Source organism: Halteromyces radiatus (assembly GCF_025201355.1).
Source record: "Halteromyces radiatus strain CBS 162.75 chromosome Unknown BX664scaffold_16, whole genome shotgun sequence".
NCBI classification, from domain to species: Eukaryota; Fungi; Mucoromycota; class Mucoromycetes; order Mucorales; family Cunninghamellaceae; genus Halteromyces; species Halteromyces radiatus.
Window position 1 is genome coordinate 1 of NW_026251702.1, and position 13,605 is coordinate 13,605.

Consider the following 13,605-nt stretch of genomic DNA (forward strand, 5'->3'; position numbering starts at 1 on the left):
ATTTCTTTTCGTCCTTTCTCTTTTCTTTACTTTTTCACTTTTTTTTACTCTCACCTTTCTTCTTTCTCTTTTTTTTATATATTACTACTTCTTTACTGACAACAATAATGAACGATTACTACGAGGATCTCAAAGCTGATCGTACGTATACCAACATATATATATATATAAACGAAAAAAACAATTCTAATTTTTTTATGTGTATTTTAATTTTTCATTTAAACAGCCAAATCTTTTTTCTCCAATATAAACAATGCATTGAGAAAGGGGGGCTATCGTGGGGTCTTCAAAAATGGCAATATCTTTGCCCAAGTAATGACAGGTGGACCGCAGTACAAAATCATGGCTCAACAACCAGAATCTTCATCTTCCTCATTAGCATCAGCAGGAACGCGGGCAACAAGAGCAGCAGCAGAGCAGCAGCAAGAGCAGCAGCAAGAGCTCAATCATCACAATCAGAGCGACAACAACAACAGCTACAACAGCAACAACGACTACAAAAACGAGAGCAGCTACAACAGCAACAACAACAGTTACAACAGCAACAACAACGACTACAAAAGAAAGAGAGCAGCTACAACAACAACAACAACAATCACAACAACACAATCAACACAACAACAACAACATCAAACAACAATCACAACAACAACAATCACAACAACAATCACAACAACACACAACACAACACACAACAACAATCACAACAACAACAATCACAACAACAACCAACCAAAAGAAAAAGAATTAACAATGATCCAAGCTATCGTGGAATCAAACCAAAAGTAAGTAAAAAAAAAAAAAAAAAAAAAATTCTAACTTGAAATCCTTTGAAATTATAATAGTTACCAACGCCAGCAACATTCATTACCATTGCCAACAGTGTAGAAAGAATTGATAGTTACGGGCAACTAGTCCAAAATTTACTTTCAGGAGCAACAACAGGCACAACAGCAGCGCCAACTACAACACAACAACAACAAGTGCAACAACAGCAATAGTACCAGCAGCAACAACAGCAGTAGCGCCATCGGACCTTATTGATTTGGCAAACACCATCATCAACTACCAACAATACGCTGTTCAAACCACTATCACCAAGCAGCGTTAATGTTCCAATATCAAAAAAGGTTCCATCACCTCAAGAACATCAGTAAACTCACCTATTCCGCTTTCCTTTCCCGTTGTGGTAAGTAAAATATATGAAATACGCACGGAAAGGTTGCAAAACTACTCACGAAAAAGAAATACCTTTTAATATCTATCCATCATAGTGGCAACATCTCGCCGACGAAGACAAAGATGACGCTATGACCAAAATCAACGATATGGTAAAAAAATGTAGTATCTATGGTGATTTGGTCGAAGCCGCTGGAGGGCCATGGATTCTTTGTCTGGCCGACCTATACCCGGACAGCTATCTTACAAAGGTAACAAAAAAAAAAAAAAATAGATGGTTCTGACTATACTACATATATGTATTTATATATTTCTAGGTCAGCAAAGGAGCTATGGTCCGAGCAGCTGAATCCTTGTGCATTGACGGATTGCGAACAGAATTTGGTTCTCGGTTTGCTGGTCTTTTCTTTTAGTTCCTGTATTTTTTATGTCATTTTTATATTCCTTTTAGTTGTATTTATACTTTTTACATATATACTGTACATATCATTATTATTGTTATTATTATTACTATTATTATTATTACTATTATTATTATTACTATTATTATTATATATTATTACTATTATATTATTACTATTATTATTATTACTATTATTTTATATAAATAAAAAAGGGTGGGTGAGAGGGTAAAAAAAATAGCGTTGTTCCTTTCTTTTTAAGAGTACTATCGAGTTGCCATTAACTTGTACTTTTATTTATCGTCAAGAATGTAACGACATGATAAAGTAATATGATCACTATGGGAAAAGCAATATCAGATTTCCGACATTTTACGGAATCCTTTTCGTATTTCCTAAATCTATTCAGTATTTTCTGAAATGAAGCTCGTTTGATTTCGTTTTCCCATTCTTTCATGAAACATTTCATTTGAAAATGAAATCAATGTCATAAACCCAAAATAAATTTCCTATCATAAAATCAATTCCGGAAATATGAACTTCATTTTATTTTACAAAACCAAATTTAGATTTCCTCAATTGATTTCGTCTTGAAATAAAATGGATCTCGTAAAAATGGAATGCATTTCAGGTACAAAATCAAAGAGAAAAAGAATGGTAAGTCGATTCAAAGTCAGTCATTAGCATAAAGGGAAAATCCACTCTATTTCCTTTCTTCGCTTTTCTTTCTTGTTTAATTCACTTGTTTTTTTTAACATGACAAACTGTAGCTCATTCTGTGCCCTCCATATTCCCACAAGCATTATCAAGCCAAATATTGGTTGAAGAACACTTTGGATACCATTACCGTTTAGTACTGAATTAAAAGAATTGGTGCGATTCCTGATAGAAGAAGTGGTAGAAATCACAAAACATCTTGAAACAAAAAGTACAAGAGGTGGCTCATCTTATTTTTTTTTCTATTTGGTTGGACTCTCTTTCTCTCTCCCTCTCATTGTGGTGTTGTTTTCTTCAAGATCTTTCTTCCTGCATTGTTGGTCTTTGTCCTTTGTTTTTTCCCACTTGATATAGTGTTTCCCTATTATCATTCTCTCTCGTGGTCTTAGGCTACTGCCCCTGTTCTTTTGGTTATCTCCATTCTCTTTGACAAAAAGTCAACAACGTATACTATACGTAAGTACTTTTGGTTATCTCTTTGGTGTTGGTTTTTATGATTGGTATATCAATATCGGCGCCTGATGTAGCCAAGGTAATATATATACATAAAAAAAAAAAAGTGAATAAATCGATGGATTACTACTCACTGTGTTTATTTTTTTTTATTATCTGTTAGATATCAGGATAGCGGTCTATACAATCAAATGTCGGATGGTCATCATTACTTTATACTTAACATTTGGTCAAGCGAAGATCATGGTGTATTGATCTTTGTTTGTTTACGGGCAATGGACTTGGTCGAGGATGATCAATTTCTAGAATCGTTTATGAATCTAGTGACTGAATTTTGTGCTCAAGTAGGTGGAGGGCAAAATGCAACACGTAGGAAATTCAGTTATTGTCTGTTGATCGTGTTTGTTTCATACCGGAATCCTTGTAAGTCCTGACATTTGCGTTATTTGGTTTTGGAAAGATTATTGAGGATCATGTCAATGACTGATAGTGAGCGCTACACGTAAGGACGATACAACTATCTTTTCTTGATGATCTGAAATTGTCTGATATCTGCATTTGGCAAGCCTTTATTTCTCTCCGAGCCAACTGTTATGATGACATTGGATTTACTGGTGGTACAAAACATTCGATGATGCAGCCAAGGTAACTTGTACATAGAAAAAAAAAAGAAAAAGAAATAAACATTGATGGATTACTACTCATTTTGTTGATTTTATCTGTAGCTTGCTAGATTATCGTCTATACAATAAAGATGATGCAAACATTCAATGATATAGCCAAGGTAACATTTATATAGAAGAGAAAAAGAAATAAACATTGAGGGATTACTACTCATCTTGTTGATTCTATCCATAGCTTGCTAGATTCTCGTCTATATAATAGAGATGATGCAAACATCCAATGATATAGCCAAGGTAACATTTATATAGAAAAAAAAAAAGAAAAAAGAAAACAAAAAGAAATAAACATTGATGGATTACTACTCATCTTGTTGATTTTATCCATAGCTTGCTAGCTTATCGTCTACATAATAATGGTGATGGGCAAACATTCAATGATAAAGCCAAGGTAACATTTATATAGAAAAAAAAAAAAGAAAAGAAAAAAGGAGTGATGTTGATGGATTATGATGGATTACTGCTTGTTAATTTTATCTGTAGGTTGCAAACTATACAATCAAGCCAAGATCGACTCGCTTCAAATAAAATAGTTATACACAAAGTGAAAGTCATGATCATTATCTTGGAAGGTGGTATAAGTTGGTCCTGGTCGTACTGGTGAAACGTTTATCCTTATAGTGTAGATATTTATTACTATAGTTATGTAGTATAGTTATGTAGTATGGCTATATCAATGAAATAAAATCCCTTTCTTGTCTATAATGGCCGATGACTGTATATTGTTGTCCTCTGAAGTTAGGTTTTCTGGAATCAAATCTAATTTACTTTGGAAAACGACTGAATGCATTTCAGAAAAATCAGAAATGAAGAATGTCTGTATTAAATCGAGTCAGGAAACAAAATAAAGTATTTAGGAAAAATAAATTTTATTTCAGATCTTTTCTCATAGTGATATAGTGATATAGTCAAAAAAAAAAGTGAAGTTAGAAATAAGAAGAGGGAGAGCACTTGTTTTTGAAACTTACAACTAATAAGAGTGAGTGTCTGTAAAAGCACATAGAGAAAAGGATATAGTAAAGAGGTTGGAATGATTCGTGTATAAAAGGAAGGAAAGGTTAAAAAGAACAGAATCATTATTTCTTTTGTTGCACTTCAATCGTCATATCCGTATCTAGAGTATAGATTCAAATAAAAGAAAGATGAGATCAACATCATATAACATGGTGGTATAATGAAATGAACTTATCTTAATAAACATGAGTAATATAGCATATAACAGTTTATAAAGATACTTGCGTTCACTTGTTTTGTCTAGACGCCATTGCACAGGCGATAAAAGAGAATGATTAAGTCAGTTCATGAATACAATGGTATTATAAAAGTCTTTTTCTTTTATTATTATTCTCATACCTGCTTTAGTTTGTATTAAAAGATAAATGTATAACATACGAAAAAAAAAAAAAATTGTGACAAAAAGGAAAAGAAAAAGAAGTGAAAGGGAATGGAAAAAAAAATTTTATAACAGAACTATTTTTACACCATCATGCGATTTTTTCAGGGCGCGCTCAGATTAAAAACGACACGATCACACCAATAATATAGATATAAAATTGCTTTTTATTAAATCATCAAACAGAAAATATAAAAACCAAACTAAACTAAACTGTCATCATCATAGTTATTGACGTTGTTTTTGCTGTCGTATATTCGCCATCATTTGTCCAATGTTTTGCGCAAAGGACTTTTCAGCTTCAGAAGTGATTGTGAGGCCATGTCTTGCGGCAAATTCACGTACTAATAGTCGATAATCATTGGTTTCATAAAATAGAAGGACTGCACTAACACCAGGATGCAATTCAATGTTGAGCTGTAAAAATACTTTGACAGCAGGCTTGACAGATTCAGGATCGGATAATGAGACGGTACCATGAACCGTTGTTGGTGATGGAGCAGAAGCAGCAATAAATGGAGTTGGAGCTGGAGCTGGAGTAGCATATTTGGAAGCGGCAGTTTCACAACGAGAAGAAAAAACCGAGGTTGGTGATGATTGAGCTTGAGGAGTTGGTGGGTCTACTTTTGGTGTATACTTCCAAGTACCAAGGCCACTTTCTTCCCAGAACGGTGTAGTTGCTAACTCTGAAGTTCCCCAGACAGAATTCTTTGGAGGAGGTCGTCCAGCAGTAACGTGTTTAGTATCAGGTACCATATTCAGTTATAAAAAAATACAGTATTAAAACTTATTTGTATATAAAATGAAGCAAAAAAAAAAAAAAAAAAAAAAAAAAAAAAAAAGAGGAATAAGGAATTTGATGTCCCTTTTATATGAATGTCACTCGATTGGGATCAAGCGCTGCCAAAAAGGAAAGGCATACTGGTTATTTTTCTTTGTTCTTTTTTTGGATGATTTCTATATTCTTTCTAAAAAACTGAAGGAGAAAAATATTTCATTGTTCCAAAGCGTACACTAGCATCCGATGAAGGGTGAAGAATGGCGATTGCAACAGCATAATAGAGATAATTCCATCATATATTGAGAATCACTTTGATGGCATAGCAAAAAAAAAAAAAAAAAAAAAAGAATAGAGAAAACGTTCACGTTAGGAAAAAGATCAAGCTGAATCATGAATTGTAACAGTCTAATGTTAAAAATACGAACTTTGAAAATCACTCTGCCTATAGTCTAACATTAGTGATATAAAATGATCAAGAAACATCGAAAAGCGGTTACTCTATGATGATCAATGATATTCACAGAAAATAGAGGCATGAAATAAGTGATCTCTATGTTACTGTGTTACCAAAATAAAAGAAGAAAATAAATCACTCCTGGTGATCGAACTAAAGTAAGGGATGGAAATAAATCCAGTATTACGTATTTCTCAGAATAGTGCAAGATAGTTTGTCTAATAACTCTTTTTAATAAAAAAATAATATAAGGATACCCTCTAGTTCTTACTCTGTCCCATTTCCATTTTAGTATCTATATACACCGAGGCAACAGTTTCCATCAGTATTTACCGTTTTTTTTTTTTTCTTTCTCTTTGCATGTAAGTCGAATTAAAAAGGAAGACATGTGATCCGAAAAAAAAATAAGTTTAAAACAGTTCACCTTGTATGTGCGCTGCATTATTTTCATTGTCTTTGTATGCACGTTTCTTCGTCTATTTTTTTTTTTTTGAAAAAAAAGTAAAAGGAGGTGACTAAACATATATGATGATTCAGCGATATACAATAACTCCATTCATTTTGAAGGTAGAAAATAAAAATAAAACGTTGACGATGAATATCAATCCATGGAAAATGAATCGATTGCCTTGTCTTTTTTATTCCCTATTTCTGGTTTTCAATGAAGATAGGGAAACTATTCACGAAACCAGTGGTATCGATGTCAGCTCTTTATGTATCCATTCCTCATATCATGTAATCATCATCATCATCATCATCATCATCATCATCATGCTTTCTTAGATAATAATGTTAACAGATAAAAAACCAATTCATATCCTTTGTTAAATATACCTGTATATAAAAAGGTACTGAATCTGTAATTGGTTGATTTGCAGGATTGTTTAGACAAACTCCGATCAAGTAGACATAAAAAAGTCTTTGTTCCCTTTTTTTTCCTTTCTTTCTTTCTTCCTTTCTTCCTTTTCTTTACTTTACTTTTTTATACGTTTTATTATCAATCAAATATGATGGCTCAAGCATTCAACCGAAATTTGACTCAATTTGTTATGCGTCCCGCTGTTGGTGAAGTGGGTACACCAGTACGTGTACGAAGCAATTTCTTTGAAGTGACTACTCTTCCAGCCCAAAATATATATCATTTTAATGCACAAGTCTTACCCGACGGTTATCCTCCTGCTGTTCTCAGAAAGGTGTGGCATTACTTTGAAGATAGTGAAATAGGTCAAATATTCCTTAACAGCACCAAGGCGATATATGATGGCCATTCAAATCTTTTTTCATCTATTCCTCTACAATGTGATTGCAATAATCTTGGAGTATCCTTTGAAGTAAGTTCACTTAAAAATACCTTCTCGATACCACCTTTTTTTTTATCATATATTATTATCTCTTCCGATCATCCTTTTTCATTAGTTCTGTCATATTCATCATTGTTCTCGTTTATAGATCAATCTTCAACAAGGAAACCGTTCTGATGGCACTTTTAAGCTAAATATCAAGCCTATGGGTATAGTGAGCATGCATGAACTACAGTTCTTCTTGGATGGGAGGATTGGTCTCACCAATAACTGTTGCACTGGTAAGAAAAAAAAAGCATATTATCATCATCTTGTATTTTCTTTTCATTAACCTTTGGTTTCCTTTTTTTTTTTAAAAAAAAAAAAAATGCACAGCCATCAAGTTTCTTGATGTTCTATTTCGCCAAGTTCCCAGCTTGATGTATCCAACTATCGGTCGTTCTTTCTTCAATTCTCAAGACAAAATTCTTTTATCCAATGGCGCTGAAGTATGGCAAGGCTTCCACCAATCTACTCGTCCCACTCAGGGTAATATATATTATATAGATATATCCTATGATTTTTGTTAATTTTTTTTTATTTCATTTTTATAGGCAAAATAATGGTCAATGTTGATGTCAGTGCTACTGCTTTCTATGAATCTGGTCCCCTTCATGAAATGTTACCCAAGATACTTGACCGCCGCAGTCTTGATGATCTTCGTCGTGGTATTCCTGATCGTGATCGTGTCAAAGTTGAAAAAATACTCAAGAATCTCAAGATCGTTGTTGTCCATCGTGGTGCTGAAAAACGATTGAAGTACAAGATTAACAAGCTCACTCCTACTTCTGTTGAAAATACTGTATTCAAGGATGATCTTGGAAATGAAATTACGGTTGCTCAATACTTTCAAAAGACTTACAATAGACGTTTGGCCTTTCCTTTCTTACCCTGTGTTGTTGTCAAGAAAGATATCTTTTTGCCTATGGAAGTTTGTGAAGTCATTCCTGGCCAACGCTATACGAAGAAATTGAATGAAAAACAAACTGCTGAGATGACCAAGTTTATTTACCAGAAATCCAATGTCCGTGCCAACAAGATCAATCAATTTGTCAATCTTCTCAAATACAAGGATAACCCATATATTCAACAATTTGGTGTCAATGTCAAGTCTGATATGACCATGATCAATGCTCGTGTTCTTCCTCCTCCAAAGATCTCTTATCATGCTTCATCTCAAGATGCTACTTTTACTCCTACAGGCGGCGCATGGAACCTTCGTGACAAGAAAGTCGCAAAGGGTGTCAATTTGGGTTCGTGGTCTGTTGTCAATTTTGCAAGCAAAGTACATGATGATATGATCCAACGTTTTATCCGTGAACTATGTCAAACGTTCCTTGATACTGGATTGGTAAGCTCGTTTTTCCTTTTTTTTTAAAAAAAAAATAATAATTGAAAATCATGAGGAGTACTAACATTTTTTTTTCTTTTATTAAAAATATAGAATGTCATCAACCGCAATCCACCTATTACTCATGCTAATCCTCAAGGCAATATCGAACGTACTCTTAAAGAAGCTTGGTTGAAGGCTGGTAATGCTGCCAAGGCTAAACCTCAATTGATATTCTGTATCTTGCCCAATACTGGTGCTTCACTTTATGCTGAAATCAAGCGTATCTCTGATACAGGTAAAATAAACATATAAAAAATAACGGTGATGATGATGATGATGATGATGATCTTCATAACGTAATCTCTCATCTTTTTTTTTTCTATATAGTTATTGGTATTCCTACTCAATGTGTCCAAAGTGAGCATATTGGTGATCCCAAGAAACATTATTGTGCCAACGTATGTTTGAAAGTGAATATGAAGCTTGGTGGTATCAACTTGTTTATGGATCGTTCCCAGATTCCTTTTATCTACAGCAGAAACACTATCGTTTTTGGAGCTAAAGTCACTCATCCTGCCCCTGGTGATATGAACAGACCTTCCGTTGTTGCTTTGACTGCTAGTATGGATTGCTCAAGTTATGAATCTACCGTCCGTATACAAGCCAAGAATACTGAAATAATTGCTGATTTAGCCAATATGGTCAAGGAATTATTGCAAAGGTTCTCTCAAGATCGCAGACGTAGGCCTCAGCAGATCTTGCTTTACCGTGGTGGGATTTCTGAATCCCAGTTTGATCAAGTGCTCAAGAACGAAGTTGCTGCCATCCATGCTGCCTGTGCTTCCTTGGATAAGACTTACAAGCCTCCTCTCACCTTTGTGGTCGTTCAAAAATGTCATCATGCTCAGTTCTTCCCTGTTGGGCCCGATGACACTGATCAAAGTGGCAACTGCCGACCGGGTACTGTTGTGGATACCGATATCGTACATCCCTTTGAATTTGATTTTTGTAAGTATTCAGATGATTACATGTATTAGGATGATATATTAATTTTTTTTTTTTTTTTTTTTAGATTTGCAATCCCATGCTGATGTCCAAGGTACTCCTCGCCCTACTCGCTACCACGTCCTTTACGATGACAACAATTTTTCGTCCGATGATCTCCAAAAACTTACCTACCACCTTTGTTATATTTCTGGCCGTGTCACTCGGTCTGTTTCTAAATGTCAGCCATTATATTATGCTGATTTGGTCGCCACTCGTGCTCGTCTCCATTGCAAGGGTGAAAACTGGGAAGATACTGATGCTGCTAGCGAATCGATGGGTAGTGGTGCTCAAACGGCCGGTTTTGCTGCCATCAAGCCTGATTTACAAAAAGTCATGTACTTTATGTAAACGTATAGTTTAGTTTTCTTTTTATTTTATTCTTTATTTTTATTATGTGGTTTTTTTTGTCTCAATAAATTATTGGCACTTGGAACTAATTCAACAGGATTCATACCACAACCCCCATTTGTTTTTTATATTTTTTGTGATTATAGCATAGATACGTTACATCGATGTCGTAATCAACGATCAATCTTAAAAAAGATATTTTTCCGTTAATAGCCAATAAAAGCATCGTTTTATTCTTTAACATATTTGGTAATCTAAATTTTCAAAGCATCAACAAAACCTCTATACAAAGCATCTCTATGTCTTTTTCTATACATGAAGTCAATTAAGTAATTGCCAAACAGTTCATCTTCTTTTTTTAAGGAAGGCATCAATTTTCTTGCATGCATCCAGTTTCCTTCAACACCATTTGTACAGGCACCAGTAATAGGATTTTTGAAGTTATGTTTATGATTAACAACTTGATGTTGATAATCATATCCTACAAGATCTTGAAGACCATGGTAACCCTTCCATCCGTCAGTGATGATCAATGTACCAGGTAGAACATTGTTTTTGATAATACCTTGCAATGTTTCTTTTGTTCGATCATCAACAGGAAAAAGAAACATTTTACGTGGATTACTACCACGTTCATAACCACCAACTACCCACTTTCTTTTCTTCTTGCTCCTTGATTAAATTTTCTTTTGCTAAACTTGGCTTCATCTATTTCAACAATAGTATTAGGACCACCAATCTTGTTATCCCAGGTAGAATCATCAAAGTCAACTACTTCAATGATTGCATTCCTAACTTATTGTACATCTTGCTAATCGAGTGCCGTTCCAATCCAGCTGCTTTAGCAATGTCTCCAATATACTGATTATTTCCTATAGGTTGAATAAATAAAGAGTTAGTACTATTATATATAACTTCCTTTTTTTTAAAAAAAAAGACAACAACATTACTTGTGACCCACAAGTAAATCAAATCCATGATTTGCTTTGGAGTGAAGTTGGAGTAATTGAATACAGAATTGAAATAAAACCAACTTCTGTATTGCATGGACTACATTTCCAAACATGAGCTATCTTTGTAGCTCTTTTTCTTGGATAGATGCTCCAATTTTTGCCACAAAAAGAACACGTCAAACTTGACTGAATTAAGTTTTCATGCATAAGACGATTAATTCAAGAATAATCATCGGAAAACAACGAATAATATTGACGTTGAGCAGTAGGAAGAGTTAATTGATTGGATGACATGATAAAATAATACTAAGTTGGCAATTCTTTTTTTATTTTTTATTTTTTGCTCTATTTTATAGTTATCAATTGTGGTACATATATTTAAATAACTTTTGAAGACTATACTAAACTATCTAAAATATTTACTAATCATCTATTGGTGGATAAAAGTCAGTCATTTAAAAAAGGGATGTGGTACAGATACTGTTGAATCAGCTTGGCATCTTTTTTTTTCTTTTTTTAAATTGGTACTTCCATTTCATTAAGATCCACATTCAGTAAATCATAAGAGCCAGTTTTGGATGGTGGTCGTAAAAGACCCAATTTAGCTGTACTTTCAGCAATACCTACTTCCTTTGCCGTCAATCTATATTCCAAGTAAAACGATCTAAAGAAAGGACCACCAAGATGAACTTGATCATCATCATCACTATCGACAATTGCTGTATGACACTTTTTATGACGTTCAATCATATATTGATGAGCAGGAATCAAAGCATCCACACCATCCAATTCAAATATAAGCCATAGAGGTTCGATTTTTTTACGTTCACAAGGAATCGTATACAATTTCAGAGAGTTATCATATTGTGCACCCAGTCTTTGATTTAATGCTTGCGAGAGATGTTTGGGCAAATGAATATAAGGGGTGCTACTATCGATAGAACCAAAAGATGTATCTGATAATGTAAGCCGCAATAAAGCGGATGATTGCTTTGGAAGCATGTTTTTTTTATTTTCCGTATCGTTTTGATTGTTATCGTCATCTTGAGGCTGTTGGTAGGGGATCAATTTAATACCATGCATATTCAACTTCCAAAATGGAGACAGTACATTAAGACTAACAGAAGCAAGTGGTAGATCATATAATTTACCAGTATACTTGGAAGGATCACTGCCTAATGTCCAATAAAATGGAGCATGAACGCCATCTCTTTTCTTAAAGTCTGGAGAACCAGAGGCTGCGTAACCACTTGATGTTCGATCATCACCCACTGGAAGATCATTAGGAAAAAGAAGAAGAAGTAAAGCAGTTAGTTAATTATATTTATATCATTAGTTATCGTCATCATTGAATCAACATCATCATGGAATCAACATCATCATTCAATCAACATCATCATTCAATCAACATCATCATTCAATCAACATTTAATCATCATCAAAACTGGAACCTTGCTTACCTGCTCTCATCAAAATACCATTCACAATTTTATCAACTCCTTGGATCAAGCCTACAAGATAAACAACGCTGTCAGATTTCCATTTTGATTTCCATTTTTGAGAGATGATTCATAATCCTATTCATTTCATCTTACCTTGGGCATCATCTAGGTATTTTTGAAAGACACCAAAGTCTCCTACACCTAAACGACCATCTTTCCAAAAAAAAAAAAAAAAAAAAAAAAAAAAAAAAAAAGGTAAGTTATTTTTTTTTTTTTTTGTCATCCGGACGATGGCAGTAAGTAGAAGGGAAAAAAAAGTCTACTTTACTTGCAGCAGTTGGATATCCTTTTGGATAATAAACTTCATATGCCTCTCCTATGAGATGTTCTGGGTACGAAATGGATGATTCCAACAAGGTCAATGTATCCTTTGAATAATGGATAGAAGAAAGAAAAAAAAAATGCATGACAGAGTGAGCGAGTTTCCTTTTTTTTTTTTTTTTTTTTTTTTTACTGGATCTCCCTTTTTCTTTTCCTTTTTTTAAAAAAAAATATCATACTGTACCAGTTCAGGTCTGACACGAACAAAGCTTCCATCCACATATTTAATTCCAATAGTGTAATCCAAAGCAGTGTTTGTTGATGATTTTTCTCGACTGAATTTATTTTCTACCGTAGAGCAAACAGTGGAATTACACTAACAATTATTCAACTGGTAAGCAGATTATATAAAACTCTTGATGAAAAGAAGGATGATCATACTTACTTTGTCTGACATAACCCATGATATCAAAGTGGCCGTATCAAATACACCTACTACTGATTGTGGAGGTGATCCAATAGTAAATGATACTGTTGGCTATCAATTCATATATAAAATAAATAATAAATAAAAAAGATCAGTTACATGATGTGTGATGAATGCAAACGGTCTGTCATCAACATACAATACCATCCATAAAATGTAATGGAACCTTGAATGGATCAGTGACTGAAGGAAAATGAAATTCTTGACTTTCAAGGCTAGGGATCTGAACTCCATCAAGCTGATCAGATAATCCCATAAACGATGTTATTGTTGATA

General features: G+C 33.9%; 4 protein-coding genes across 4 annotated transcripts; 3 read left to right on the forward strand and 1 right to left on the reverse strand.

The window, feature by feature from the left end:
- Positions 1–107: 107 nt before the first annotated feature.
- On the forward strand, positions 108–1,687 carry BX664DRAFT_389705 (uncharacterized protein; the record flags this gene model as incomplete). Its single annotated transcript, XM_051549560.1, has 5 exons — positions 108–141; positions 227–332; positions 740–785; positions 1,275–1,430; positions 1,497–1,687. The coding sequence occupies 5 exons, from the start codon at positions 108–110 to the stop codon at positions 1,590–1,592; spliced, it is 438 nt and encodes a 145-aa protein (XP_051395637.1). The 3' UTR covers positions 1,593–1,687.
- A 1,103-nt stretch (positions 1,688–2,790) lies between these two features.
- Positions 2,791–3,872, forward strand: BX664DRAFT_362917 (uncharacterized protein; the record flags this gene model as incomplete). Its single annotated transcript, XM_051548347.1, has 6 exons — positions 2,791–2,829; positions 2,921–3,173; positions 3,241–3,252; positions 3,335–3,395; positions 3,476–3,667; positions 3,822–3,872. 5 exons carry the CDS (start codon positions 2,791–2,793, stop codon positions 3,522–3,524), a joined length of 414 nt encoding a protein of 137 aa, XP_051395638.1. The 3' UTR covers positions 3,525–3,667; positions 3,822–3,872.
- A 3,052-nt stretch (positions 3,873–6,924) lies between these two features.
- BX664DRAFT_287922 (Piwi domain-containing protein) lies at positions 6,925–10,133 on the forward strand. The gene is made up of 7 exons (XM_051541773.1): positions 6,925–7,389; positions 7,508–7,640; positions 7,735–7,887; positions 7,953–8,749; positions 8,843–9,026; positions 9,119–9,739; positions 9,804–10,133. Exons 1-7 carry the CDS (start codon positions 7,066–7,068, stop codon positions 10,124–10,126), a joined length of 2,535 nt encoding a protein of 844 aa, XP_051395639.1. The 5' UTR covers positions 6,925–7,065; the 3' UTR covers positions 10,127–10,133.
- Positions 10,134–11,595: 1,462 nt separating this feature from the next.
- Positions 11,596–13,585, reverse strand: BX664DRAFT_369834 (aspartic peptidase domain-containing protein; the record flags this gene model as incomplete). Its single annotated transcript, XM_051548625.1, has 7 exons — positions 11,596–12,350; positions 12,540–12,590; positions 12,675–12,734; positions 12,850–12,949; positions 13,087–13,218; positions 13,288–13,380; positions 13,469–13,585. The coding sequence occupies 7 exons, from the start codon at positions 13,583–13,585 to the stop codon at positions 11,596–11,598; spliced, it is 1,308 nt and encodes a 435-aa protein (XP_051395640.1).
- Between the last annotated feature and the right edge of the window lie 20 nt (positions 13,586–13,605).

Bases quoted from the DNA above. Each gene is read 5' to 3' on its own strand.
- BX664DRAFT_287922 (XM_051541773.1), top strand. From the start codon at position 7,066: ATGATGGCTCAAGCATTCAACCGAAATTTGACTCAATTTGTTATGCGT. The intron at 8,750-8,842 runs GTAAGCTCGTTT...TTAAAAATATAG, and splicing joins CGTTCCTTGATACTGGATTG to AATGTCATCAACCGCAATCC. The intron at 9,740-9,803 runs GTAAGTATTCAG...TTTTTTTTTTAG, and splicing joins TCCCTTTGAATTTGATTTTT to ATTTGCAATCCCATGCTGAT.